General features: G+C 52.3%; 1 protein-coding gene across 1 annotated transcript in view; it reads left to right on the top strand.

Annotated features, from left to right (window-relative positions):
- Cacna1i (calcium voltage-gated channel subunit alpha1 I) overlaps positions 1–25,011 on the top strand; it is a 79,184-nt gene extending 54,173 nt beyond the window's left edge. Inside the window, exons 22-35 of the mRNA XM_051160025.1 lie at positions 1,214–1,303; positions 2,325–2,517; positions 3,105–3,256; positions 4,453–4,562; positions 5,140–5,273; positions 7,042–7,112; positions 16,700–16,778; positions 17,328–17,449; positions 17,984–18,364; positions 18,622–18,768; positions 19,733–19,855; positions 20,499–20,664; positions 22,387–22,583; positions 23,691–25,011. Of these exons, the coding sequence (XP_051015982.1) occupies positions 1,214–1,303; positions 2,325–2,517; positions 3,105–3,256; positions 4,453–4,562; positions 5,140–5,273; positions 7,042–7,112; positions 16,700–16,778; positions 17,328–17,449; positions 17,984–18,364; positions 18,622–18,768; positions 19,733–19,855; positions 20,499–20,664; positions 22,387–22,583; positions 23,691–24,338 (2,613 nt within the window). The 3' untranslated portion in view covers positions 24,339–25,011. The remainder of the gene's footprint in view (positions 1–1,213; positions 1,304–2,324; positions 2,518–3,104; positions 3,257–4,452; positions 4,563–5,139; positions 5,274–7,041; positions 7,113–16,699; positions 16,779–17,327; positions 17,450–17,983; positions 18,365–18,621; positions 18,769–19,732; positions 19,856–20,498; positions 20,665–22,386; positions 22,584–23,690) is intronic.
- The last annotated feature ends 1,571 nt before the right edge of the window (positions 25,012–26,582 follow it).

The following is a 26,582-nucleotide window of genomic DNA, read 5'->3' on the forward strand; positions in this document are numbered from 1 at the left end:
TAATGGGAGTTTTAGAGCCATCCACACTGGGAGGGTGGTGTACACCCAGTGAGAGGCCACCAGTGAGGGGTCAAGATTATTTTTCTTTCTTTCTTTCTTTCTTTCTTTCCTTCCTCCTTTTCCCCCTCCTCCTCACCCTCCTCATCCTTGTCCTCCTCGTCCTCCTCTTCCTTGTCCTCCTCCTTCCTCCTCGTCCTCCTCATCCTCCTGGTCCTTGTCCTCCTCCTCGTCCTCCTCACCCTCCTCGTCCTCCTCCTCCTCCTTGTCCTCCTCCTCCTCCTCCTCCTCCTCCTCCTCTTCTTCTTCTTCTTCTTCTTCTTCTTCTTCTTCTTCTTCTTCTTCTTCTTCTTCTTCTTTTTCTTGTAGAGGTGTTCTCTTAAAGTCTCGATTCCTTCTCCTGTCAAATGGGAATATGACAGCCCAGTAGGCAAGCTGAGCTCATGACTAGTCTGTCAGGCCCCTTGACCTGATGGCATCTCTTTCCTAACACTTCAGTCAGCATGTTCTGACTTCACCTTTGATCCCGTCTCCTGGGGGCCTCATACATTTTCATAGTGTTCCAGATAAGAGAGAACCTCCTCTCCCCATCTCCACAAAAGCCTCCAGGCAGTTAGCTGTTTGCAAAGAGAAGACTGTCTTCTCCCACAAGGTACAAGAAAAAGCAGGGTCCAAGGTGGTGCCCCCTCACTGGTGGCCTCCAACTGGTGGTCCATCACTGGATCTCCTTCACTGGTGGCCAGTAGTAGATTACCTGATGTTCACTCATAGGTCCACACTGTCACACCTGAATTAACACTAGAGGCTGAGTTGAGACCCAAGGCTTCTGAACTTTAGATTTTAGGTGCTGGAGACTTCTGGGGTGACAATGGCACAGCCCCTCAGGCTTGTCACTCACTGTCCCTCTCACTTAGTAGCTCCTGCCATGGGTCAGGGCATGGAAGCTCATGGACTTTCTTGCTGGACATCTCACAGACAGTTACTGCTAGAATTGAGCTAGTAACTCAGGACTCTGGCTCCAGTTCTCCTTCTACCTGACAATAGCAGTCACAGGACACACAACAGGCACACAATATGTCGTCAGAGAGGTCTCTTCAGCTGAGGGCATAGCTCTACCACTCAGGAAGACCTCCTTGTCTTGGTCTCCTAGAGGCAGAACAATGGAGGGCTGATGAAGCCACATCTCTTACCCCTACCCGCTTCCTCTGTCTTCCAGGCTTTGATGTCTCTCTTTGTCTTGGCCTCCAAGGATGGCTGGGTGAACATCATGTATAATGGTTTGGATGCTGTTGCTGTGGACCAGCAGGTGGGCATGACTGGGGCCACTGCAGATGAAGATGGTGGGGAAAGGACCCACAGGTCACCTCTGACTCTTGGTTTCCTAGAACCCACATGGTTAGATCTGGAGCTGAGGAGGGTCAGGGGTGATGAGTACATTTGTATGTGTTTCTTTACTCTCTCTGCCTGTCCCCTGTTCCTAGCAATGGATTCCACCTACTATTCTGAGCTTGGTTGCCTCTTGGTCATTTTGTTTTCTGCTTTGTTTCTGTGTGGACGAGTAAGTGGGTAGGTGGAAGGGTGGATGAGTGGCAGGTTGAGTGGATGGCAGATGGGTGGGTAGAGAATGGATAGATGGATACGTAGATGGGTTGGTGGATGAGTGACAGGTTGAGTGGATGGAAGGCTGGATAAGAGGACAAGTGGGTAGGTGGATAGATGGGTATGGGTGTGAGAGGGAAGGTAAATGGATAGATGGGTGGACATGTGCATAGATGAGTCCATGAGTGGGTGAATGGATATATTGATGAATGGATGGATGGATGGGTGGATAGGTGGGTGGGTGAATATATGACTGGGCTTATCGATGGAGAGGTGTGGATAGACAGATGCATGAGTAGATGGGTTGATGGGCAGATATAAATAGGTTGGATAGATTGTGGGAGGATGGATGGATGGGTGGGTGCATGGGTGGGTGGTAGATGGATTAGATGGATGGTAGATGGATGGATGTGTTGGTAATAGATAGATGGATTGGATAGATGGTAGGTGGATGGATGGGTGACAGAAGGGTTGGGTAGATGGTGGGTAGATGGCTGAGTGGTAGGTCAATGAAAAGACAGTAGACCAACGTGTGCAGGAGACAACCACAGGAGCAGAGAAGGAGAAGGATCTTTAGCTCGCCTCCTTATTCATGTCGGGCCCAGGCTAGACATTCCCTGTTTGCTGTGTTGTTTTCACCTTACACTTCAGAGGCGGGCTGCACATCTGTGTGACCTTGCTGTGCTGATCAGGCCCCCCCCTCAGCCCTCACACCTGCCTCCCTGCAGCCTGTGACCAACCACAACCCCTGGATGCTGCTGTACTTCATTTCCTTCCTGCTCATCGTCAGCTTCTTCGTGCTCAACATGTTTGTGGGTGTGGTCGTGGAGAACTTCCACAAGTGCCGGCAGCACCAGGAGGCCGAGGAGGCGCGGCGCCGAGAGGAGAAAAGGCTACGACGCCTGGAAAAGAAGCGCCGTAGTGAGCACGTGGTGGATGCTGGGATGGGTGGGGTCTCTCAACCTAGCCCCCTGAGGGGACTGGAAAAGAATAAAAGATATAATCTACCCTTTGCCCATGGCCCAGCCCCTTTCCCCAGCATCTACTGGTCCATCAGTAATGACAGTGCTGCCCACCTGAGTGCAGGCAGAGACAGATGTAGTCTTTCCTGTGGGCACCACTGAGTGGGAGCTTTTAGAACACACCTGCGCCTCATGTTCTTCCTTGTGCAAGTTGTCTACAGTTTGGGGGGCCAGTCATCCCCCCTGGATGGCCTTAGGACCCTTGTATTTGCCTATCAGACCTAGTGTCCTTGTCGTGGACCTGTTTGGGGTGTTTGGGAATAATGTGTACCCTAACATCTCTGCTTCCTGTCCCCTCCCCAATATCTCATGGTTCCCCCACATGGCGTCCTGGCTGGTAGAGGAGCACTCTCGTCCAGGACCTGGTGTGGGCCAGCATGCTTCTCTCTTGCTTCCTTCCTATCCATGGTCTGTCCCTATTTTGTGCTCTTCCTCTGCTTGGTCGAACCCTGTGCGGTCTGTGCCACTCTCCCATGGTGCCTGCAGAAGCTCAGAGGCTGCCCTACTATGCCACCTACTGTCCCACAAGGCTGCTCATCCACTCCATGTGCACCAGCCACTACCTGGACATCTTCATCACCTTTATCATCTGCCTCAATGTGGTCACCATGTCCCTGGAGCACTACAACCAGCCTACAGTGAGTCTTGGGGTCACCATCTAGTCTAAGGTCACAATGTTGAGGACCAGCCTTAGCAGGATCCCACCTCAAGGACGAGGTTGGGTAAAAGGGCCCGCTGACTATAGCATCCATGAAGTCCCTGTAGGATGGGCTTTACTTACGCCAGGCCTTTGTGAGGAAGAGGTGCAGGGCAGCTGGTGAGTTAGACGCTTGAAAGGAAAAGGTCACTCTTTCCTGGAGTGTGTGGGAGGTGGCATTTGTGGGCAGCCTAGAGTGTGAGTAGCAGTGGCTGTGGTGTGTCAATATGGACTTCGCTGGGCATGATGTGTGCTTTAATCCTCATAGTCATGTCAATGTTGGGAGAACCTCAGTCTGGGTTTTCCAGATGAAGAACTTGAGCCTCAGAGAGTAAAGTAGGCAGCAGAGCCACAATCAGAACTTGAATTTGTGTTCAGGGTCTACTGGGGCCTCCACTGCTCACTGAGTATCCTGAGCCTGGCAATGACTTTCTGCACGGAGAGGGGGGAGGTGCAGACCCATGGCAGGCAGCCTTGGGGTGGATGTCAGACAGCATGCAAGAGAGGAGGCTTAGGACTCTGTTTGGCAAAGTTGGCAGGAAAGGTGGGGTGAAGCCTCCAGGTGAGGAATCTTATTGAAAAGGAAGGGAGCCATGGCAGAGTGAACAGTAACTGTTGAATTTCCAAATTAATGTGAAGAAACGGGATTATTACACTTCACAATTACCAATTAACGTGTCCTGTGCCCAGCTCTGAATATCTCGTTTAATTTTCACAGCAGCTTTCTGATAGTCAGGAGGGATTATTTTCTTAAAAATTTCAATCGAAGAAAGTAAGTGTCAGAGAGGTCAAGCACTTTCCCAGGTCACAAACTGAATAAGGAGCAAGTGCTAAGCAGTATGCAAATCTATGCTGTCTGGTTTGGGAGTCCTTAACTACTACCCCATTCTGTCTCCAAAGAGGAGCAACAGGGTCAGGCCAGCCCAAATATAGAAATAAGAATGTGAAACGACTGTCACAGATGATAAGGAATGAACAGGAATATAAATAAATAATAAATAAATAAATAAATGGGAACAAAGCATTACACTAAATGTAAACGGACTAAACTCGCCCTCAAAAAGGCAGACTCTCTGCTTATAGGACGGTTCTAGGGCAGCTCATAGTCTCAGACCATGCTTCTCTTTTCCCCTATAGTCCCTAGAGACAGCCCTCAAGTACTGCAACTACATGTTCACCACTGTCTTCGTGTTGGAGGCTGTGCTGAAGCTGGTGGCATTTGGCCTGAGGCGTTTCTTCAAGGACCGGTGAGTGCCTGGACCATACTAGGGCAGCAGGCTTGAAAAGGAGTCCCGATCTTTGAAGTAGCCTGAAGGCACCATTAACATCTGGCTGTTGTTGGCCAAGGACTCCTAGCTGATGACTAGATCCCTGGACAGGAAGTAATTGAGTCTTATTGAATGGACACAGGCTATTCGAGCTCATCTCCTGTGGGTTCTCTGTAACCTGAAGACAGAACATGATCTGCCTCATGCTAACTTTTTAGAGGAAACAGCCGAGGCTTAGGGAGCTTGACAGACTGTCCAAATGCTACCCAAAGGGACCAGATAGTTTAGGATTTAGACGTAGAAGTCAGAGTCCAAATCCCCTCCCCTACAGGAAGCCGGAGATGTTTCTTCAGCTTAGGTAGCTCTCTGTAGAAAAGAAAAAAAGGGGCCAGACTCATTGACATCAGAGAGGATGGGTAGAAGGAAGGGTATTTGCACATTCTAGTGGGCCCTACAGGAGTCTGAAGTGCTGGGAGACTGTCTTCCTCTTGGGTGTGTCTGAGCCACTATGCTTTCCTCTGATTCCTCCTCCTGCCTCACCTGCCCTGCTGTGCAGATGGAACCAGCTGGACCTGGCCATTGTGCTGCTGTCTGTCATGGGCATTACCCTGGAAGAGATTGAGATCAACGCAGCCCTGCCCATCAACCCAACCATCATCCGTATCATGCGTGTTCTGCGTATTGCCCGGGGTAAGTAGGAGACAGGGCAGGGCAGAAACAAGCAAGGGTAGAGAGGGGACTCCCCACTGCCCAGGGGAGAGCATGTAGGGGTGGGGTGGGAAATGTGGAAAATGCTGGGCAAGAGGGGCTGTCTGCCGAGTAGGACAGAGCAGGATCCAAAAGAAATCCCTGTGTGTGCACAGCCTCCCACCCCCAGATGCCACCTCAAACCCTTGTGTGTGCATAGCCTCCCACCCCAGATGCCACCTCAAACCCCAGTGTGTGCACAGCCTCCCACCCCAGATGCCACCTCAAACCTCTGTGTGTGCACAGCCTCCCACCCCAGATGCCACCTCAAACCCCTGTGTGTGCACAGCCTCCCACCCCCAGATGCCACCTCAAACCTCTGTGTGTGCACAGCCTCCCACCCCCAGATGCCACCTCAAACCCCTGTGTGTGCACAGCCTCCCACCCCAGATGCTACCTCAAACCCCAGTGTGTGCACAGCCTCCCACCCCAGATGCCACCTCAAACCCCTGTGTGTGCACAGCCTCCCACCCCAGATGCCACCTCAAACCTCTGTGTGTGCACAGCCTCCCACTCCAGATGCCACCTCAAACCCCTGTGTGTGCACAGCCTCCCACCCCAGATGCCACCTCAAACCCCAGTGTGTGCACAGCCTCCCACCCCAGATGCCACCTCAAACCCCTGTGTGTGCACAGCCTCCCACCCCAGATGCCACCTCAAACCTCTGTGTGTGCACAGCCTCCCACCCCCAGATGCCACCTCAAACCCCTGTGTGTGCACAGCCTCCCACCCCCAGATGCCACCTCCATGCTTGTGTGCATCTACCCCTGGCTCCTCATGGCAACATAATCTGTGTGGTCCACTCTCAGGATGCACCACACGGACTCAGTTTCAGGTTTGTGTGCCACCTGGCAACTTTTCCAGCACCGTAGCAGGGCCACAGCCCCCCCCCCCCAGTGTGTCTTACAGTCTTACAGTTTTTCTTTCCTCCCCAGAAACCCATCTCTCATCCCAGAGGGTTTTCCTACTTTTTTCCCCTTAAATCTTATTGCCACAGTGATGGCTGGGTGCTTCTTGATTTTTTTTTGGTCTGCCTCCTGCCCATTGTCACCATGTTCTAGAGTGTGAGATGTGCAGAAGCTCTGTCAGTGGTACCAGAATCCTTTTATGCCAGAGGGCACAGGAAGGGATGTGGAACCTTGTGCCAGCCATCTTTGCCACGTCAGTTACCGACTCATCCATCCACACACTTGTGTTCCCCTCACTCCACTGTACATGTTCTGTGGTCTTTGGGCTTTTCTGTACCCAGATTTTGTGTTCTCTTTTGTGCACATACCCCTCACTCTGCAGCTGCAGCTGTGTTTGTTAAAAAACAAAACAAAAAACAAAAAAAACTATATACTTTATGTAAATGGGTATTTTGTCTGCATGGGCATCTGCACAGCAGAAGAAGGGCATTAGATTTCATAGGACTGTAGTTATAGACAGCTGTGAGCCACCATGTGGGTGCTGGGAATTGAACTCAGGACTTCTAGAAGAGCAGCCAATGCTCTTAACTAGTGGGCCGTCCAGACCCTTCAGCCATATTCTTATGTAGTGCTCAAAAAAACAAAAAACAAAAAACAAAAAAACCCCAAAACCAAAAATAAACAAACAAAAAAAAACTCTGGTCATATGCTGCCCTGTTTCCTCTCTCCTCTCCGAGTTCACACACTTGCACGTACACACTCACGTGCACACACCCATAGCCTGGACTGAATGTCACCCACAGTGTTGAAGCTGTTGAAGATGGCCACAGGAATGCGGGCTCTGCTGGACACGGTGGTACAGGCTCTGCCCCAGGTAAGCGCTGCATCCTTCTGGGGCCCTGCTTTACGACGTAGGGTTCCTTGTGTGGGGCTGGGCCCTGAGGGATGTAGGCTTCAAATTTTCTCATCCCAAGACCTGCCAACACCCATGACAGAGTCTCTTCCCTGGGGAGTTGCTTAACCCTCTCCTGCTTCTCTTTGGGAACTCACAACACAGTCACCAGGATCCGCTCTTATGTCCGTCCCTGGGAGGACTGGGAGGACCTATATAGTGCTTTCGGGAGCTCCAGGTTGGTGAGAAGATAGACACCTCGGGGTCCTGTGGGAAGAGGCCTGTGCTATGTTCCAAGAAGCGGGGAGGCACAGGTCACTCCCTTGCAAATCGGGGAAGGTGACTTTTGAGCTGGACCTGGAAAAGTGACTTGGTGGGAAGATGTCATGTGATGGACGGTGAGGTCCCCATATAGCCTTCCAGGAGAGGAAGTGCCAGTCCCAGGTCTAGGGGAGGACACTCATTAGGTAGGACTGTGTCCCTGGTCAGTGGAAGGCAAACTAGGGTCTGGCTCACAGAGGGGGAAATTTTTCATCCTCTGATAAGCATGCAGTGTTAGTGCTCCCACCCCGCCCAGCCATATCTGAGTGTTCTGCTGAGTTGACCCTTGCACACATCCACACTCATTGTGACTCACAGAGGAAACTTTATGCTTCCTAAAAATCAAAGGCATGAATAGGCACACAAGGAAGATGGAAGTAAAGCAAATTCTCTTGGGGACCTCCATTAAGGAGACCAGCAAGTCTTGTTCTTGAGTTTGGTGTAGGTTGTCCCAGTGTTACAAGGTAAGCCAACCAGGTAAGACCACCACACAAATACTCTTAAAGCTGGAAAAAAGTCTTTATTGCTGGCCAGCGATTGTATGGGGAACTAGCCCAAATCATGCAGCCCGGAGTCTTACAGCTCTTGTGTTTGTTTTTATTTTCTCTGTCTCTCTATCTCTGTCTCTCCCTGTATCTCTGTCTATGTCTCTCTGTGTCTATGTCTGTGTGTCTGTCTGTCTCTGTCTGTCTGTCTGTTTCTCTCTCTCTGTGTCTCTGTCTCTATCTCTGTCTCTCTCTGTATCTCTGTCTATGTCTCTCTGTGTCTATGTCTGTGTGTCTGTCTGTCTCTGTCTGTCTGTCTGTTTCTCTCTCTCTGTGTCTCTGTCTCTATCTCTGTCTCTCTCTCTCAAAAAGCACATCCTAGTGTTGACACACTTCAGTTATCAAGAAGTGGAACCCAGAAACAAAGCAAAACAAAACAAAAGCAAGATTAGTAATTTAGGGATTTCCCTGGAAGTTTGGATGAGGTCTTTGAGGGATTAGGTCTTTGTTCCTATTTTGGCAGGTGTTGAGGCCTACGTGCTGGGTTTTAAGGTCAGAATGGTGCCTCAAACATGGGCTCAGTGTGCTAAGGTCTGGGATCCTGTGGCATTCCCTACTGGTTCCATGGACGTGAGTCAAATTGTGGAGTCATCTTGGGGCAGGGAGTTACATCGTCCCCCCAGCACTAAGAATTTAACTGAATTTATTCTCTGTTTTTCATAGTTGAGTAAGCAGTTGAGCAAGCAGGGTCCTGTGTTGAGGGTTAGGAGTTAATAAAAGGATCAATGGCCCAGCAATGGCCATGAGTAGAGTAGGTAAGTGGGCCCAAGAGAAGAAGGCCTGATAACAGTTGTTAGATTCTTGGCATCTCTTTTCTCTTTCCTCAACGTTATTTCTAACCGTAGGTAAACATTTGTTAGAGTTATTTTTATGAAACTATTTGTGTCTCAGTTTCTCTCTTAACCCAGCTATCACACAAATAATTGAAACTTTAAAAAATATTTGTGTAGTAATAAGCTTCACAACACAATAACTGAGCAGTTATTACTCTACTCTTAACCCTCTAAGCTAATTTGGCTTCCTCCCAGCTTGCATCCCAAGAGATACTTACACTTTGTAGCTTTCCCTGCTCCAGCTCCTCTCCTGATGTCTCTTGGACCTCTGCTTGTGAGTCAATATGCTAAGCCTTCCTCTAACTCCTCTTCCTGTGGCTGTCAGGAAGTCCAGCCCTATTCTCTCCCCTGCTTGGTGATAGGCTGTAAGCTGCTTTATTGGCATATCAGGGCACAATTGGGGAGCAGTGTTTATACAACATTGAGAGGGGAGGTTCTCAGAACAAGGATGGCAACCAGATATGGGGGGGGGGTGGTTTACAAAAATCAGCATTTGTGTTAAACAGTAACATGCTCACAAACAGTCTCTAATTACCCCTGGCTGGTTGACATAGAAGCAGCAGGTTTCTTCCAGTGCCGTAAAGAGACATCCTTATTCTATGAAGAACAACTTCTAAGGAGTCTACCTGGGCTTCCGGATGGAAAATAGAATTTTCCAGATATCCTAACCCTATGTTTACTTGAGTACTGAGTTCCTTACATTTTTTTTTTTTTAATCCCCCACAACTAGGGCTGAAATTTCAACTGCAGGGGAACCTGTGATGCTTGCCCCCCCCACCAGGGCAGCGAGAATGGGGATGGTTCGCCATGCACAAGGCAGCCCACCATGTAGATTTAGGTGGGCCCTGCCCAATTATCATTATAGACAAACATGACATACATTGGGGGGGGGCGCAAACAATTCAGAAGGTGCACACTTGGTTAAGCTGTTAGTGCAAGCAAGTCAAGTAGCAGCTGGGACCTGGAAACACACTTTGTCTGCCATTCTTGGAGTTAACCTGCTGTGTGTGGCTACAGGAATCTGCATGGGGGTACTATCTAGGGGGTATCTTAGTGACATTAAGCAGACAGTCTTTTCTTGGAGGACTCCCAGGGTGGGCTGAGGTTGGTATCATTTACAGTTTTCAGAATTGGAAATGCTGAGTATTGTTTGATAATCCTGACATAGAATAGGGGTTGGGACCCAGGCACAGCCAACAGTCTTTACCTATGTCTCGTAGAGAGATGGTTCAGGAACTGACACACCCCTTCTTGTATCCCAAACACTGAGGGGCTGGCTTCTATTGCTTCTTGGACCTTTACCCTCTATGGTTACCAGAGGAATTCCCTGGGACATTGGAGTTTTCTGGCTTGCCACCTTAGGGCTCTTGTATTCCAGGGGAACCAAGATGTGCCAGTTTGGGAAGATGGGCAGATGACCCTATGTGGAGGTTTCCTTTGCATAGTAAACTTGCTGCCTGGGTCTCAATACAACCTGACACCCTGGTTTCTGCTGGGTTTCCAATAACGGCCTTCAGTTTCCTGCCAGGCCCTAACCTTTATGGATCTGGGATTGCATTACAGGTAGATTGTGATGGTTTTCTCTTTAGGACTATGAAAGGGTCAGTGTGCCCATAGGAGGACTCGGCTTCACAGCCCCGTTAAACACAATGCCATTTGCCTAGCTTTTGGTAGTTCAGAGCAGGGAAGGGGAGGCTGTGAGCAAAGCCGACATAGTATGGGGTAGATTGGAGCCCCATTTCCGCAATAGTGGACCCACAGGCCCAGGGACATGCTCCTTTGCAGCATCTTTCCCCAGTTGTCTCTGGATGTGATATTTTACAGAAATCCCTACCTGGAAGGTGGGTTGACCTCAGAGGATTGACTAGCTATGAGCTCCCCAGTTCTGGCCTTTCTTAATTCCTATACTCAAGGTCCTGGCTCAAGAGAGTTTGGGGGCTTTTGTCACAGGGAACAAACAAGAGAAAATAGGACAATCACAGTCCTCCTAGGGCCCGGGTCAGTCTTATCTTTAATGAGTCAGAGGACCTGGTGACAACCTACATGTCTTTGTCTTCTGCAGCCTCCCTTGGCTGGGTATGGTAGACTCATGGGATGACACTCACAACGTTCACTTCTGTAGGGATGATGGGGACCACAGGGTGTGGGCTTCATGTTAGCTCTAGGCTCTGGGTCAATGGGATGGAGCTTGTAGGCAGGCTCAGGGCTTGGTGCAGGGCCTGTAAGGACTTGAGGAGGGACATGGTTTGTAGTCCCCACCTTATGAACATCTCTGAGCTCAGGGAGGGGGTGGGGAGGCCTCCCAGACACAATTACAAGTGGGGTGAAATCTTGATATAGGGTGCATCTAGCCTCTAGAAGGGGAAGTAGTAGGAGGTTGCTCAACTTTTGCTAGGCTCAAGGACGTATCTAGCCAAAGTTTCCTTCAAGGCCCTATTCATCCTTTCTACCTGTCCTGAACTCTGTGGCCTATAGGCACGATGTAGTTTCCGATCAACAGTTAGGACTTTTGCCAGATTTTGAGAAACTCTGGCCGTGAAAGCCGGGCCATTGTCTCACCCCGGGGAGAGGGGCAATCCAAACTTAGGAGTCTACACTTTGAGGAGTTTCTTGGTGACCATCGAGGCTGTCTCCACTCAGGTAGGATAGGCTTCCACCCGTTCAGACAGGCTAAATATGAACACCGGCACATACTTAGACCCATGAACTATGGGTTTTATACAGTCTACTGTGCAGTGTTTCCTGGGAGTGCTTCCTCAGGCATGGATTCCCCTGGAGCTTTTCTTCCTCCTTTGAGATTTACTTGGGCACAAGCAGTACTTCTGGACACAGTGCCTTTGACAAGATTGTCTAGTTGAAGGATGGGCCTGAGTAACTCATCCATTTTGGCTGTCTCCAGGTGGGTGCCCTGGTGGCGTTTGGTGTCCATTGGCTCCTGATGGCAGCAGGAGTACATGCCTCCCATCTGAAAAGAACCACCATCCATTTGCCTCCTGTTTGGCATCTTCCCCCCTCTTTGCCTACTTTGTTTTGGGCACTGGAGAAATTTGGGTTTGGTCAAGATAACTAAGATTTGGAGAGGCCCCACTGGTTCTAAGGATGCTCTTTGTGGGGCGGGGGTCAAGTCAGCTCCCCTGTCCCCTTGGGTCTCTGGGGAATTCCCCTTCTGATGCCCTTCACAGTGGACATTGGCTAGTTTTTTTTGACATCCATATGGCCTCTAGTAGGATCAGGGTTTCTTTATTTTTGCTCTCCTTTCTGGCTAAGATAGAGGGTCCTATGAAAATGGGTTGTGGTAAATGGCTTTGTCCTTTCCCCAATGAGGTGCCTGGGTTCATGCCAAAAGCTCAGCCCTTAGTGCTGAGGTTCGTCAGCTGAGGGATCTCTGTGAGTTCGAGGTCACCTTGATCTACAAAGAGAGTTCCAGGACAGCCAAGGCTACACAGAGAAATCCTGTCTCAAAAAACCAAACCAAACCAAACAAAACAGAGAAACCCCAGAGAATGAGCTAACCTGGCCGTATAGGGGCTCACAGAGACTTCACCGCCAAACAGGGAACCTGTGTAGGTCTGACCTAGGCCCCCCGCACATGTGACAGTTGTGTAGCTTGGTCTTCTTGTGGGACACCTAATAGTAGGAACAGGGGCTGTCCCTGACTCTGTTGCCTGCCTTTCCTCCTACTGGACTGGGAGGAGAGGAAACCGATGTCTGGATGTTAAGAAACAAAAAATAATTTGGGTTGGGGGCTGAGTAGTAAGTGTGTGGTGACCTCCTCAAAGGATGTGGGGCTCTGTGGTTTTTGTAATATTAGATGGGATAAGGACAGTCTGGCTTGACTAAGAAGGAGTAAGTCACAGTGCCTTGTCACAAGTCCACCATCTGAGAGCAACCCAGCATTCTTGTCCAGTTCCAAAGGGAAAGTGACCTGGCTCTTCTCTAGTTGGCTGGAAAGCAAGGACATTTGCTGGGAGAGGTGTGGTTTCTCCTAATGTATGCGGGAGAGGGTGGAGGGTGGTGTTCTGGGATGCACACGTGGGCAGACAGGAAGTAAGCTGAAGCCTAGACTTGGAACACCCTGCCTGGGATCCAAGGGTGGGCCCTGAGCTTGTGACAACAGGTCTCCCGCTTTGGCTTCCTCACCTGTGAATGAGGATGCGACAGCCTTTCCGAGTTGGAGGTGTCAAACAATTAGAGCTCACCAAGCTCTTGGCAGGACTCAGTTCACGGGAAGCGCCATAGCGGAGTCAGCTACAAGTGGGCATGAGGGTGTGGCCGTGATGGGTGTGTGCACAGCCTCCTTGACCTCTGAGCATCCTGTGCCGGTTCTGTAGGCCAGTGCTAAGCTGGTACAGGAGATACTGGGGGAAGCCCCAGGCTCAACTAGGAGACACATGACGGGCAACTATAATGACATAAGCATGTGCTAAGTGACATGAGGCTGTGGAGGAGGGACTGCCCCTCAAAACTCTGTCAGCTTAAGTCTGTGCGGATAAATGGCATATCCCCTGCTTTTCTCACTGCTGCTAGAAAAATACCCGGCAAAGCGGTTTATGGAGGGGAGGGCCTGCTTTGGTTTACACTTTGAGGGCATCCATGGCAGGGAAAGGCACTCGGCATTGGGGAGCGTGAGGTGGCTGCTCACAGGGCATCTGTGCCCAGGAAGCAGAGACAGCTCAGTGCTAGGATTCAGTTCACATTCTTCTTTTTATTTAGCCCAGGCCTCCAGCTGCTCACAGTTAGGGTGTGTCTCCCCACCTCAGTTAACCCAGTCTGGAAACTCGGGTCCTAGCTGAATCTTGGTTCCATCAAGTCGACAATCAATAGAAACCACAGCAAAATGGATTCTGTGAAGTGCCGTGAAGATGGAATTGCAGCTCCTTCCCGTGGACTTTGTCCTATACAGGCAGAGAAGGCATCAGGGAGAGCTCCTCAGGGGAGATGGCCAGAACCAAGCTTTGAGAGATGAAAAAGGAGGTACTGGAGCTGGAGAGATGGCTCAGAGGTTAAGAGCACTGTCTGTTCTTTTTTTTTTTTTTTTTTTTTTTTAAAGATTTATTTATTATGTATACAGTGCTCTGCCTACTTGTATACCTGTAGGCCAGAAGAGGGCATCAGATCTCATTATAGATGGTTGTGAGCCACCATGTGGTTGCTGGGGAATTGAACTCAGGACCTCTGGAAAAGCAGTCAGTGCTCTTAACCACTAAGCCATCTCTTCAGCCCTGTCTGTTCTTTTCTTTAAAAATTTATTTATTTATTGTATATGAGTGCTTTATCTGTAGAAGAGGGTATCAGATCACATTATAGATGGTTGTGAGCCACCATGTGGTTGCTGGGAATTGAACTCAGGACCTTTGGAAGAGCAGACAGCGCTCTTAACCACCGAGCCATCTCTCCAGCTCCACTGTCTGTTCTTCTAAAGGTCCTGAGTTCAATTTCCAGCAACCACATGGTGACTCACAACCATCTATAATGAGATCTGGTGCCCTCTTCTGGAGTGCAGGCATACATACAGGCAGAATACTGTATAAATAATAAATAAATCTTAAAAAAGAAAGAAAGAAAAAGAAGGTACTAACCATACTAGTTCAAAATTCTTCCCCACAGAGGGACAGGATATGCAGAGACCCAGCAGGTCTATTTTCATGTTGTTGGAATCAAGGAGTTGAAAGATCAGACTGGGAGAGGGGCCAGGAGAGGGTGTCATAATAGGCCTTCAGCTCTGGGACAGAACAAACTTGGGCTCTGTGCTGTGGCCTCCGTACGCCGCTATAGGAGTATTTGGACAAGAGGGTTCCAAGCAGCTGCCTTTGTGAGGAGACTCAAGGGAAGGGTGGAGGCAAGGAAGCAAGTGAAGAGACGGCTGGGGTTCTCAGACCCTGAGGGGCCAAGGGCGAAGGTAGAAGGTTGATTAGAAAGATGAAGGTAAGATCCTGCTTAGGAAATGCCACCAGCTGGGTCTGAGCAGAGCAGGAAGCTAGCAATGTGGGCCGTGGTGAGGCCAGGACCTTCTCTGCTGTCAGGGTCACACACTGTGGCTTGAGGTGTCCACTGAACGCTTGTGTCCTTAATGAGTAGGATGCCATTAATTAGCCAGGTACTGCAGTGCCGAGTGGCTGAGAGGGAAGGAAGTTCCGTTGCTCCATCTCAGTCTGTGATCAACGGGGTTTACTTTACGGTAATTATTTCAAACGCTTCCCCCGCTTCCCCCGACTGAATCCCCAGGAGCCTTTGGAGAGTCAGGAGGGAGTTTCTTTGTAGGGCAGGAACGCCTTCTAGCCTCTCCCACAGCATGAGGTAAAGGCAGTCTCCCACTGATGCCTGGATTTGAACCAGGCTTGGAATCTGGGGCATTCTGTCCTAGAGGAGCCATGGGATGGGGGTGGCTGCATTTGCAGAAGGCTCCTGGGATCATGGGCATGTGTGGTTCCTCCACTCACTTCTTTCTGTGGCCAGCCTTGCTCAGGCCTGTGGAGGCAAGTCCTACATCATCCAATTGTGTCCCCGGCCAGCAAAGGACAGTTTGCTGGGCTTGAATCCCTGACCTGTCATTACTCTAGATCCGTGTAACTAAACAGGTACTTCAACTCTCAGTCTGTCTTGTTTTCACCTGAGAAATGGGGAGAGAGCACACAGATTTGTATGTGTGTGTGTGTGTGTGTGTGTGTGTGTGTGTATACATGTATGTGAGGGTGTGGAACTGAGTGTCTTCTATCACTTTCTACCTTACAGGTTTTGTGGGGTTTTTTTTTTTTTTGTTTTTTGTTTTTGTTTTTTTGAGATAGGGTTTCTCTGTGTAGCCTTGACTGTCCTGGACTCACTTTGTAGACCAGCCTGGACTCAAACTCACAGAGATCCACCTGCCTCTGCTTCCTGAGTGCTGGGATTAAAGGCGTGCGCCACCACGCCCAGCCCTCCCAGCCCTCCCTTATGTTTTTATTTTGAGACAGGGGCTCTCCCTGAACCTAGAGTTCATGGATAGTTGGTCAATGAATTCCAGGGCTCTAGCCAATATCATCCCTCGTAAGCAGGGCATATGCACACCACTGTACCCAGCTTTTACATGGTGCTGGTTGGTGATTCAAAGCTGGGTCCTCATACTTGCACAAAAAAGTACTTTACCCACTGAGTCATCTCCCCAAACCCCTCAGGCTTCTGGAACAGTCCTTAAGCATCCAATTCTTAATTGGTGTCCTATACTGGCACTAGTCTTGTCCTTCAGGAGACTAGAAGGCGGACCACAGACATGGATGCTCAGCCTTCTGTAATGATACAGCTGCCCCAGCCTGGCCCTGCCGCTGTCCCCCTGGCCTGAGGTCCTTCACCTCTACCCTGCCCTGCCCTGCCCTCCCCTCCCCTCCCTAGGACTCCCCCCCTCCTCTACCCTCCTCTTGTCAAGCCCCACACGGTCTCCTCTTGCATACCCCAGGCCCCACCCCTTCTCCTCTTGCATACCCCAGGCCCCTCCCCTTCTCCTCTTGCATACCCCAGGCCCCCCCCTTCTCCTCTTGCACACCCCAGGCCCCTCCCCCTTTTCCTCTTGCATACCCCAGGCCCCACCCCTTCTCCTCTTGCATACCCCAGGCCCCTCCCCTTCTCCTCTTGCATACCCCAGGCCCCACCCCTTCTCCTCTTGCACACCCCAGGCCCCACCCCTTCTCCTCTTGCATACCCCAGGCCCCACCCCTTCTCCTCTTGCATACCCCAGGCCCCACCCCTTCTCCTATTGCACACCCTAGGCCCCACCCCTTCTCCTCTTGCACACCCCAGGCCCCTCCCCTTCTCCTCTTGCACACCCCAGGCCCCTCCCCCTTCTCCTCTTGCACATCTCAGGCCTCCAGCCCCCAGCCCAGCCCACCTCTCCCTGCAGGTGGGCAACCTGGGCCTTCTCTTCATGCTGCTCTTCTTCATCTACGCTGCCCTGGGAGTGGAGCTCTTCGGAAAGCTGGGTGAGCGATGCCCCTCCCCCCGCCCCGCCAAGGTCACTGTATGGGGGAGACACCTTAGTAGCAGGGTTCCTCATTGGGACCCGTCTTAGCATGGGGTAGTTTCTGAAGCCTGGGTCACAAATGTACCTCAGACCTGTCTGCTCTCCTGGGGAGCCTCCTTCCTCTGCTTCCAGCCACCACATGTCCTGGGCGAGGGCCACCCCAATAACAGAGACCAAAGCAAGGGACAGGGCAACAATTCCATGTTGAGCCCAGCCCTGCATAGAAGGCCAGTTTCAGCAATCAGGGGTTCTCTGGGGAGGCGAGGGGGGGCTGGCCCTCACCCCACCACCTCTCTCAGGAGCTGATTATTGGAGAGAAAAGCCAGATGCTCCTGAGACTGAGCCCCCAGCTGGTGCGCCGCTTCCTTGAGCTTCAGTTGTCCCATCTATGGGTTGTGCACAGTCCACATGTACTGCTACGGGTTGTAGGGGTTATTCTGAGAGGACGCTGAGGGGTGGTAGTTTGGGGTGACGTAGGTGGACGGGCTGACCACCTCTCCCCTCTCAGTCTGCAATGATGAGAACCCGTGTGAGGGCATGAGCCGGCACGCTACCTTCGAGAACTTCGGCATGGCCTTCCTCACACTCTTCCAGGTCTCCACAGGCGACAACTGGAATGGAATCATGAAGGTATGTGTGGCCCAGCCGAGGGGAAACCGGGGAGTTCCAAGTCCTGGGTACGCGGTGGCCCTACTGATCCAGTCATAGTATCCTCTGTATGCCCACTGTCCCACTGTGTGCCAGAAGGGAGTCAGGGACCAGAGGTGTCCAGGGACCTGCTTGACTCCAGTGAGATGGACCTGTGATCTTGTTGGTCTGGCCTGAAAAGCATCAACGAGTGCCTGGGGAGCCCCATGCCTCTTCTCAGATTTACCTGTGGCTCTGAGAGGTGGGGTCAGCCACAGTAGGGAGCGAAGAGGGCCAGAGCAGACTAGATTAGAGTCCTAGGGACTTGGCTGAAGCTAAGGCAAGCTTGGGGCATCATGAGTTGGATGGGCATGAAGGCGGCTGGAACTCTGGGGGCGCGGCGTTGTGTGTGTGTGTGTGTGTGTGTGCCTGACCTCAGGTAGCCTTGTGCATTGTCCTCTGTGCTTTGGAGGTGAGGTGTGTGGCTGGGCAGGTGTGATGGGTGGCACTGACCTCACCAGCCTGTCCCTGTGGTAGGATACTCTGCGGGATTGCACCCACGATGAGCGCAGCTGCCTGAGCAGCCTGCAGTTCGTGTCGCCCCTGTACTTTGTGAGCTTCGTGCTTACGGCTCAGTTCGTGCTCATCAACGTGGTGGTGGCTGTGCTCATGAAACATCTGGACGATAGCAACAAGGAAGCCCAGGAGGATGCAGAGATGGATGCTGAGATAGAGCTGGAGATGGCCCATGGCCTGGGCCCAGGCCCAGGCCCCGGCCCCTGTCCCTGTCCCTGTCCCTGTCCTGGCCCGAGGCTGCCCACTACTTCCCCGGGTGGCCCGGGCCACGGATCAGGAGGGGCAGGTGTTGGGGGTGACACTGATGGCCACCTCTGCCGGCACTGCTATTCTCCAGCCCAGGTGGGCAGGGGCAGAGAGGTGAATGGGGCACAAAGGGCAGGAACCAGGGGGCCAGATGGGCAGCTGGGTTGGGAGGTGCCTTCTGTCTTTTGGGGGTCCCTCTGTATTCAGCTTCAAGATAGGGTGATCCTGTGATGAGAGGCTCAGTCCCAGGCTGTGGGCACAGAGAATGAGAGGGCAGCTCTGCCCTGCCCACCCCAAAGTCCAGGGACCCAGCCGATAATCCCACCTGTCCCCACCCTGCCCCGTCCGCCTAGGAGACCCTGTGGCTGGACAGCGTCTCTTTAATCATCAAGGACTCCTTGGAGGGGGAGATGACCATCATTGACAACCTGTCCGGCTCCATCTTCCACCACTACTCCTCACCCGCCGGCTGTGACAAGTGTCATCACGATAAACAAGAGGTACTAGCAGCCTGGGAGTCACCAGGGAGTAAGGTGCTGGGGGTACCATGGTTTTTGGCTCCTAAAAGCATACTGATACCACCCTGTCAAAGTGCTTTGCCTATGAAGTGCAGCCCTGTGGTGGGGCTTAGAGAGCCTTGAGGTCTCAGCGCTCTTGGATATAGAAGGTGCTTAGAAGCAATAGTTGTTCCCCCCTTGTGCTACTGGGACAGGCAGGTGCCTTGTGTCCCTTCCAGGGCATCTGCCCTTTCTGAACCAGGAAGGGGCCATTGGTACCTGTCTGTTCATCTCCAGTGGGCATGGTCCTCTCCCATTCCCCCATACCGCCCCCCTCCCCAGCACATCTCAAAGCTTATCTCGGGAGCCTTCTTCTCTCTTCCTCTCAGAGGCAGCTCATCCCCACCCTGCTCAGGAACCATCTCTCAGGCTGTGTTCCACGAGTTCTCCTATACCCCTGCCTGTGGGCTCTTGGTATCACCCCAGGGCATTCTAGCATCAGTGGCTATGAGGTCATCCCCAGTAGTCTTGGCCAGGAGCTGATCATACGCCTGCTCAGTTCTCCTGAGATTCTTCAGGATAGCAGGTCTTACAGATTCACCTTGCAGGGACATGCAGTGCAAGTAGCCCTCAGGAGAGTCATACCCAGGCCTGCTCTATGGACACTTGGTCTGGGGCAAGTGGACAACGGAGCTCCATAGTTCACTATACCATGGCTACTTTCGTGTTCAGACACCAAGGTGGGCCACTCAGACCTGGTTTCTGTTGGAGGTGGCCCCTGTGCTGTCATGAGTCACCCAGGCTGGGATCCTACACAGAGTGAGCTCACCACCTCATGCCCAGCAGGCCTGTAAACCACTCTGACCACTGCCCCATGTCCTTTCAGGGACCTGTTGCTCAGCGCTCCAGGCCCAGGCTGCCCCATCCCAGCCCCAGGGTGACCCGAGGCCACCACCTCCCCCTGCAGGTGCAGCTGGCTGAGACAGAGGCCTTCTCCCTGAACTCAGACAGGTCTTCGTCCATCCTGCTGGGGGATGACCTGAGTCTTGAAGATCCTACAGCCTGCCCACAGGGCCCCAAGGAGAGCAAGGTAAGTGGCTAGGAGTCTCCTTATGTTGCTCTCCATGTGTGATGGCAGGGTACACAATTTCTCTGGCCAGGTTAGCCTCAGGCAGGGTACAGTCTACTTAACTGAGGCCATATTTTATGTCAGGCACAGATAGCAAGTTGCAGGTTGGGGTAGCGTGAGTCCATCAGCCTCAGAGTGGACATCGGGTAGCTTTCAAGCAACTTGTAGAGCTGAGAAACTCTGGAAAGATGCCATAGCCCTCTGCTCCTCGTACAAGACCCCAGGAAGTGGCCAGAGAACTCCTCTCCCCAAGTATAAATGTGGAAACTGAGTTACACGACAAAGGGAGAGGCCAACGTAATGTTCTGTCCTGATGCCTTCACTTTGAATGACCACGTCACTGAGTTAGCGTTTGATTGTTCATAGGAGGAAGACCTGGTGCTGTCTCAAGGCCATTAGAGTCAGGAAGAGAGGGGGTAGGTGGGACCTCAACTGCCTGGGGCATCCAAGAGGGCTTCCTAGAGGTGGTGACCTTCCACTTGAGTCATGGAAGGTGGTGACTGCTGGTCAAGAGGAGGACATAAGAGGAGGGGCTTCTTAGCTGTGCAGGGGCCCTGCCTCTGCCTCCCTCAGCTTATCAATCACCTACCTCCCTTGCCTGCAGGGTGAGCCAGAACCTCTGGAGTCCATGCAGACTGGAGACCTGGATGAATGCTTTTTCCCCCTTGCCAATGCGCCAGTGAGCGCAGGCCCAGAGAGCCTTCTGTGTGAGATGGAGGCCATCCCGTTCAATCCTGTCCAGACCTGGCTCAAACATGACAGCAGTCAAGGTGAGGGTTACTCGCTGCCCTACCAGCTCCCCAAACCCTGATTCTAAGCATCTGCTTTGTGGAAGAGGTGGTGGAGGGTTGATTTTTTTTTTTCTTCCTTCCATAAAGAATCAAATGGGTATTGGACAATTAGAGAAAGACTCAAGTAGTGATAAAAGACGTAGCGTCAATGAGCTAACGATAGCTGAAGCCTGGGCTAAAGGAAGCTCCACACTCAGCTTCCTATGATCTGGGATGAAAGGTTGCCACACACGGCTCTTATTATTGAGCAGAAGGAAGGCTTACAAATTATTAAATTTGGGTAGAGCATAATTTGAGAGGCAGCTCAAGGTAACACACCATCACCGAGAGACTAGTGTTCTCAGTGGTCCTTTGAGAAAAGGATCTTTACTCCAACCTCCTTGAACCTCCTGGTTTGTGTTTGGGGACATGGCTGGACTTTGGGCTCATGGCAAGGGACTGAGCTGGCTTAGCTGTCACTTAGGCTTCTTGAGGATGACAGGAATCTAGTTGGCAACACTGGCTGGGTGAGGGAAAAGGGAGACCGCCCAATAGAAGAGTGACCCCTAAAGCCCTGAGCTCTCCCCAAGATGTCTTCTGGGATGTCTGGGTGACCAGCTTTTCCATGGACCTTCTGTAAAGCCAGTGGCCCCTCCTAGACATGATGGCTGGGGTGCCAGGACCCCAAAACTTGAGTACAGGGTCTGATTGTAGGCACATTGTGATGGAGTGTTCAATTCATGGTTTGTTTGCACATTCCTTCAGTAACCCTGCAGCTCAGAGCAGGAACCTTGCCAGGACATAGCCTGCACAGCCACCTGGTGCCTACTCCCATATTCTGAACCCTGTATCTTCTTCTTCATTCTATGAAGTGCACAGGGGACCATAGGCAGAAGCGGCTGCTGCTGGCCCTGGCATACAAAACTCTGTCCTGCCTCAGGCTCCCCCAGCCTGGCCACCTGGAAGCCATACCATCAGTGAAGGGCCTGGCCCATGCCTGAAACTCTACCCCTTATTGTCCAAGATGGGCCCCAGGCCTGGCCAGTCCATGTGGGGTTGTCAGAGCCTGAGGGGGTGATGAGACTTAGTGACTGAATACCTACTGTGTGCATGGTGCTGGACTAGGTGCTCCGTACCTGCTGTTATCTCCACAGCACTCCTCATGTGTAGCTTGCGTTCTTACTGCTGTGACCAAATACCTGGTAAATGCAACTTAAGGAAGGAAGGGTTTATTTTTGGCTCATAGTCTGAGGGTATCCAGTCCATCATGGCGGGAAAGGCACGGCAGCAGAGCTTGAGGCAGCTGGTCACATTTGCTTAGCTCACTTTCTCCTTTGTGTTCACCAGGACCCCAGCCCATAGGGTTCTGCTGCCCTCAGTTAGGGTGGCTACTTTAACTCAATCTAGAAAGTTCCTCACAACAATCCCACCATCACAGGATGGGCAGCTGCCCTGCTCCCCACCCCCCATTTCCAGGGGAAGAAGGACTAGGAGTCAGACCTGGAGTCTAGCCCACTGGGCTCTAAAGGCAGCATTCTGTTCAGAGCCTGTCCTTCCAGGAACCACACAAGAAGTATTTCTAGCTTTCACTGCAAAGAAACCAATGCTTCAAGTTGGAGACTTGCCCACAGCCTCACAGCCAGTGTTAAGTAGCCCAAGTGAGGGTTAGTGCTCTGTGCACCTTCTGGGCTGTCGCCAGCACCTCCTCTTCCTCCCCTGCAGCACCCTCAAGCCCTTTCTCCACGGATGGCTCCAGCCCTCTCCTGCAGATGCCCGCTGAGTTCTTCCACCCTGCTGTGTCCGCCAGCCAGAAGGGGCAGGAGTCGGGCATGAGTGCAGGGACTCTGCCCAAGATTGCCCTTCAGGGCTCATGGGCATCCCTGAGGTCGCCGAGTGTCAACTGCACCCTCTTGCGACAGGTACAGGCACCTCCTGGATTCTAAAGAGTGTCCTGGAGCCATGGGGATCTGGAGTGGGGAGGGGAAAGAGCAGAGCCCAGTCATGGCAGACGAGTGTGGGAGAGTTAGGTGAGCTTCTGAGATGTGACACCAAAGATGAATGTGAGTTAAGAGCAGCTCCTGAGGAGGACCCAGCTTGTCAAGGCAGCTGAAACAGGAACCCTAGCTTGAAAGGAGGGAAAGAAAGTGTTACACTGAGGAGGATTTCTGGAGCGGCGCTGGGGCCGGGGACCATGCCCCGAGTGCTCTGGGTGGGTGGTAGGAGTGTCATTGCTGGACTGCTTGTAGACTATAGATTGCTGGATTGCAGAGGAGTAGGTTGGGACATGGGAAGTTTTGGCTGTATGGTACCCTGTAACAGGATGGCTGCAGCCACAGCTCCCATGCCAGCTGAGCAGAGAGGCTTGGAAGCCATCGGCACCTTTGGTGGGCCTTGTGTAATCCTATATGACAGTGGACACTGGCCTGCAGCATCCTAGTATTTATCATTTAGATATGGTTAGCCTTCGCTTTCATCAGGTTGTTTGCTGCCACGGGCAATGGACCCTGCCTCCCTGCCTCCCTGCCTCCCTGCTTCCCTCCCTCCCTGCCTCTCATGGAGGGCGGTTTGTGTGTGTGTGTGTGTGTGTGTGTGTGTGTGTGTGTGTGTGTGTGTGTGTGTGTGTGTCTCACAGGAGGAGAGATGGCAGGGCAAATGCATGCTGGGAATATAATCTGTGGGGAAGAGGGGCATGACGTGGCTTGGGGAACAAGTAAAGCTGGAGGCTTACCTAGGGGAGAGGATGGGAGCAGCTGGAAGGCCATGAAGCAAGCAGAAGAGCCTGGGAACAAGGGACAGTGCTAGAGATGTGGGTGGATGAGAATCAGCTGGGAACTCTGTGAAGGCCAGGCTTGATGGTGACATTGGGACTAGGATGGCTGAGGCTGTCCAGAGAGGACAGGAAGCCTGTCAGTGGTAACTTCTCTGAGAGACTCCAGAAATGCTTCTGGGAGATTCTGGATGTATCGAGAAGGGAAGCCTCCTGGGAACCATCATCAGACACTTCATCCCCTTTTACCTCCTCACAGGCTACTGTGAGTGACACGTCACTGGATGCCAGCCCTAGCAGCTCAGCCGGCAGCCTGCAGACCACACTGGAGGACAGTCTGACACTGAGCGACAGTCCCCGACGTGCCCTGGGGCCATCGGTCCAGGTGCCAGGGCCACGGGCTAGCCTGTCACCGACCACCCGGCGCCGCCTCAGCCTGCGGGGCCGTGGCCTGTTTAGTCTGCGTGGGCTGCGGGCCCACCAGCGCAGCCACAGCAGTGGTGGCTCCACCAGCCCTGGCTGTACCCACCATGACTCCATGGACCCCTCTGATGAAGAGGGCCGTGGGGGTGCAGGGGGTGGCGGTGCAGGCAGTGAGCACTCTGAGACCCTCAGCAGCCTGTCGCTCACATCTCTCTTCTGCCCGCCACCCACGCTGCCACCACCGGGCCTCACCCCAGCCAGGAAGTTCAACAGTACCAGCAGCCTGGCCGCTGGACCTGGCCGTCATGGCACCGCTGTCTCAGCCCGCAGCCTGGCCAGGAGCCCCTCGTGGGCTGCAGACCGAAGCAAAGACCCACCAGGCCAGGTTCAGCTGGCCTCAGGCTTGGGCTCCTCAGCACCCGATCCGCACCCACCTCCCGGGGAGCTGGAGTCAACTGATGCTGCAAGCAAGAGGAAGAGATGAGGGGCCGCAGGGGCTGCGGGGAGACCTGCCACCTGCTGTCAGCCCGCCTGCCCCATCTTGCCTTCTTTTACCTCAGGAGCCAGGGAGCAGACAGCAATACTTTGCCCACACCTGGGAGTGGCATAGGGGCCAGCCAGCGCCAGGCCACTGGGCAGGCGACTGAGGAGGGTCTGGGTTAGCCGAGGCTCAGATGTGGTCCCAATCGAGGCCCTTCCAGTGCATATGCAGATATATATATATATATATATACATATATATAGAGAGACAGACATATATTTATTTTTTTTACTGAGAGCTTATGAATTCCAGAAAGTGCTAAAGTTGAGGGTGCAGGCCAGGGCCCAGAAGGGGTCTCGTACGTTGGCTAGAACACAGGTTTGTCCAGCACAGATGCTCCTATTGGGGCACTAGTGGCTGTAGTTTTGGGGTCTCCCTGAGTTGAGAGCAGCTTGGGAGGACGATCAGGGCCCAGGAGACAGGAGAGAAGTAATTCAGGGTGCACTTTTTTTTCCCTTTTAAAGAAGAGAAGCTACCAAGTTCCCTAACCTCTACCCACACGTCAGGGTGTGAGTCTTGTCCCTCTGACTATCGTGTTGTTGTGAAGTCTTCTGTAGACACTCTTGGCACAGATGCTTAGTTAGCTGGCTAGATGTTCTCTTTAGAAAACCCGGGGCGGGGGGGGGGGGCGGATTTTAGTCGTATTTCTTAGAGCAGGTTTGGGGGACAGGGCAGTTCTGTGGCCAGGCAGGCAGCTCAGAACACAGGTGAAATTTTGACTTCTGTGGGCACTTTGTGTGTGTGTGTGTGTGTGTGTGTGTGTGTGTGTGTGTGTAGGTGCATTTTAGCCCTCCTGAAGGCAGCAAGTGGGACTAATTCATGTAAGAGAGAGGATGGGTGAAGGGGTCGGTGGTACCTGCTTGGCCCACACAGATTCCCGTTGCTTGGCCTGTCAAGTTGCACAGGAAATGTTCTGTCTTTATCCCCTACAAAAACCTCTTAGTGCAGCCGTTCCTGTGGATTATGGGGTCATCCACTGCAGGCACCCCCACCTCAGTGGTCTTTGGGGGGCAGTAACAGCATATCTGAAAGCAACCTGTGAGCACCTGCCTAAACCCTGGCTCCAGTCTTTCCCCACCCAACACTCTTAGCCTCCAGCCAGCTACCCAGGCATTCATATCCCCTGGCCCCAGCTCCCCGCTGAGTATGTCTCACTGTTTCAGGCTGCAGGCTGGGTCTCACTAAGGTAGCGCTTCCTGAGTGAGTTCAGAGTGGGTGGCTTTTATTTAAATGGATCTCACACAATAAGCTCTAAAGTGGCTGGGTTTAAAATGTGAGATGCTCACCTAGATCCCCAAGGGTCACCCTGGGCCCTGCGAAGAGCTGTGAGTATATTTTGTCTGTGCTCCCAAATCCTGATTGCACAGAAATGGGCTTCTAGCCAGGCTAGTGAGCGGCAGCAGTGTTTGTAGGCTCTGGCGCATTCATGTCTAGCATAGGGATCCTGGGGTTAGGGCAGTGTGAGGAAGTTAGGGGTGCTGCCTGTAAAGCCCTTCTCAGAGGTGAGGAGTAGGAAAGTGGTTGTTAGGCCCACTTGGCACATGGGTAGACTGAGGCTCCGGGTAAGTGAGGCAACCATTGTGGAGGCACAGTGCCTGGGTCACCTGTGGGCCCTTGGTGACTCCACGGGCCCAGTGTGGAGTTGGCTGTGGTTTAGTGAGGGCTTGCCAGGCCCATTCTCTTCAGGATTTGCAGTGGTGGTATTTGATAGCACCTAGTGCTCTCTGCTTTCTGGGTTCAAGGTCAGTCATCTAGGTCCAGTTTCAGGGTGCCCCTGCCTGTGCATTTATGCTGCCCTTTACAGCCAGCTTTCTCCCTGTCATGGCTCTGAGGCTGGGCAGGAATGTTCAGGCAATCACAACTTTTACACTGTGACCCCAGAGCCAGCAGACATGTTGACAGGTGTTCTAGGGAAGTGGGTAAGCTCTAAGTAAGGGCTGTAGCCTGGCACAGTGGGGCATCCAGAGAGAACAATTGGCTGGGCCTAGGGGCATGGCACTTTTACCCAGGGTGGGGTTTCCCTAGGCCTTGTGTCTGTGGGGACTCAGGGACCAGGGAGCTCCTGGCAAGATGAGCTATAACAGGCTAGGATTGGCTATGTGGCCCTTCTTCAACACTATGGCTTGAGGCTGTGGCCTCAGGCCAAGCCTGTCCATCACCAAAGCACAAACTTCCCCAATCCACATG

The sequence above is a fragment of the Acomys russatus genome, chromosome 17 (assembly GCF_903995435.1).
Source record: "Acomys russatus chromosome 17, mAcoRus1.1, whole genome shotgun sequence".
NCBI classification, from domain to species: Eukaryota; Metazoa; Chordata; class Mammalia; order Rodentia; family Muridae; genus Acomys; species Acomys russatus.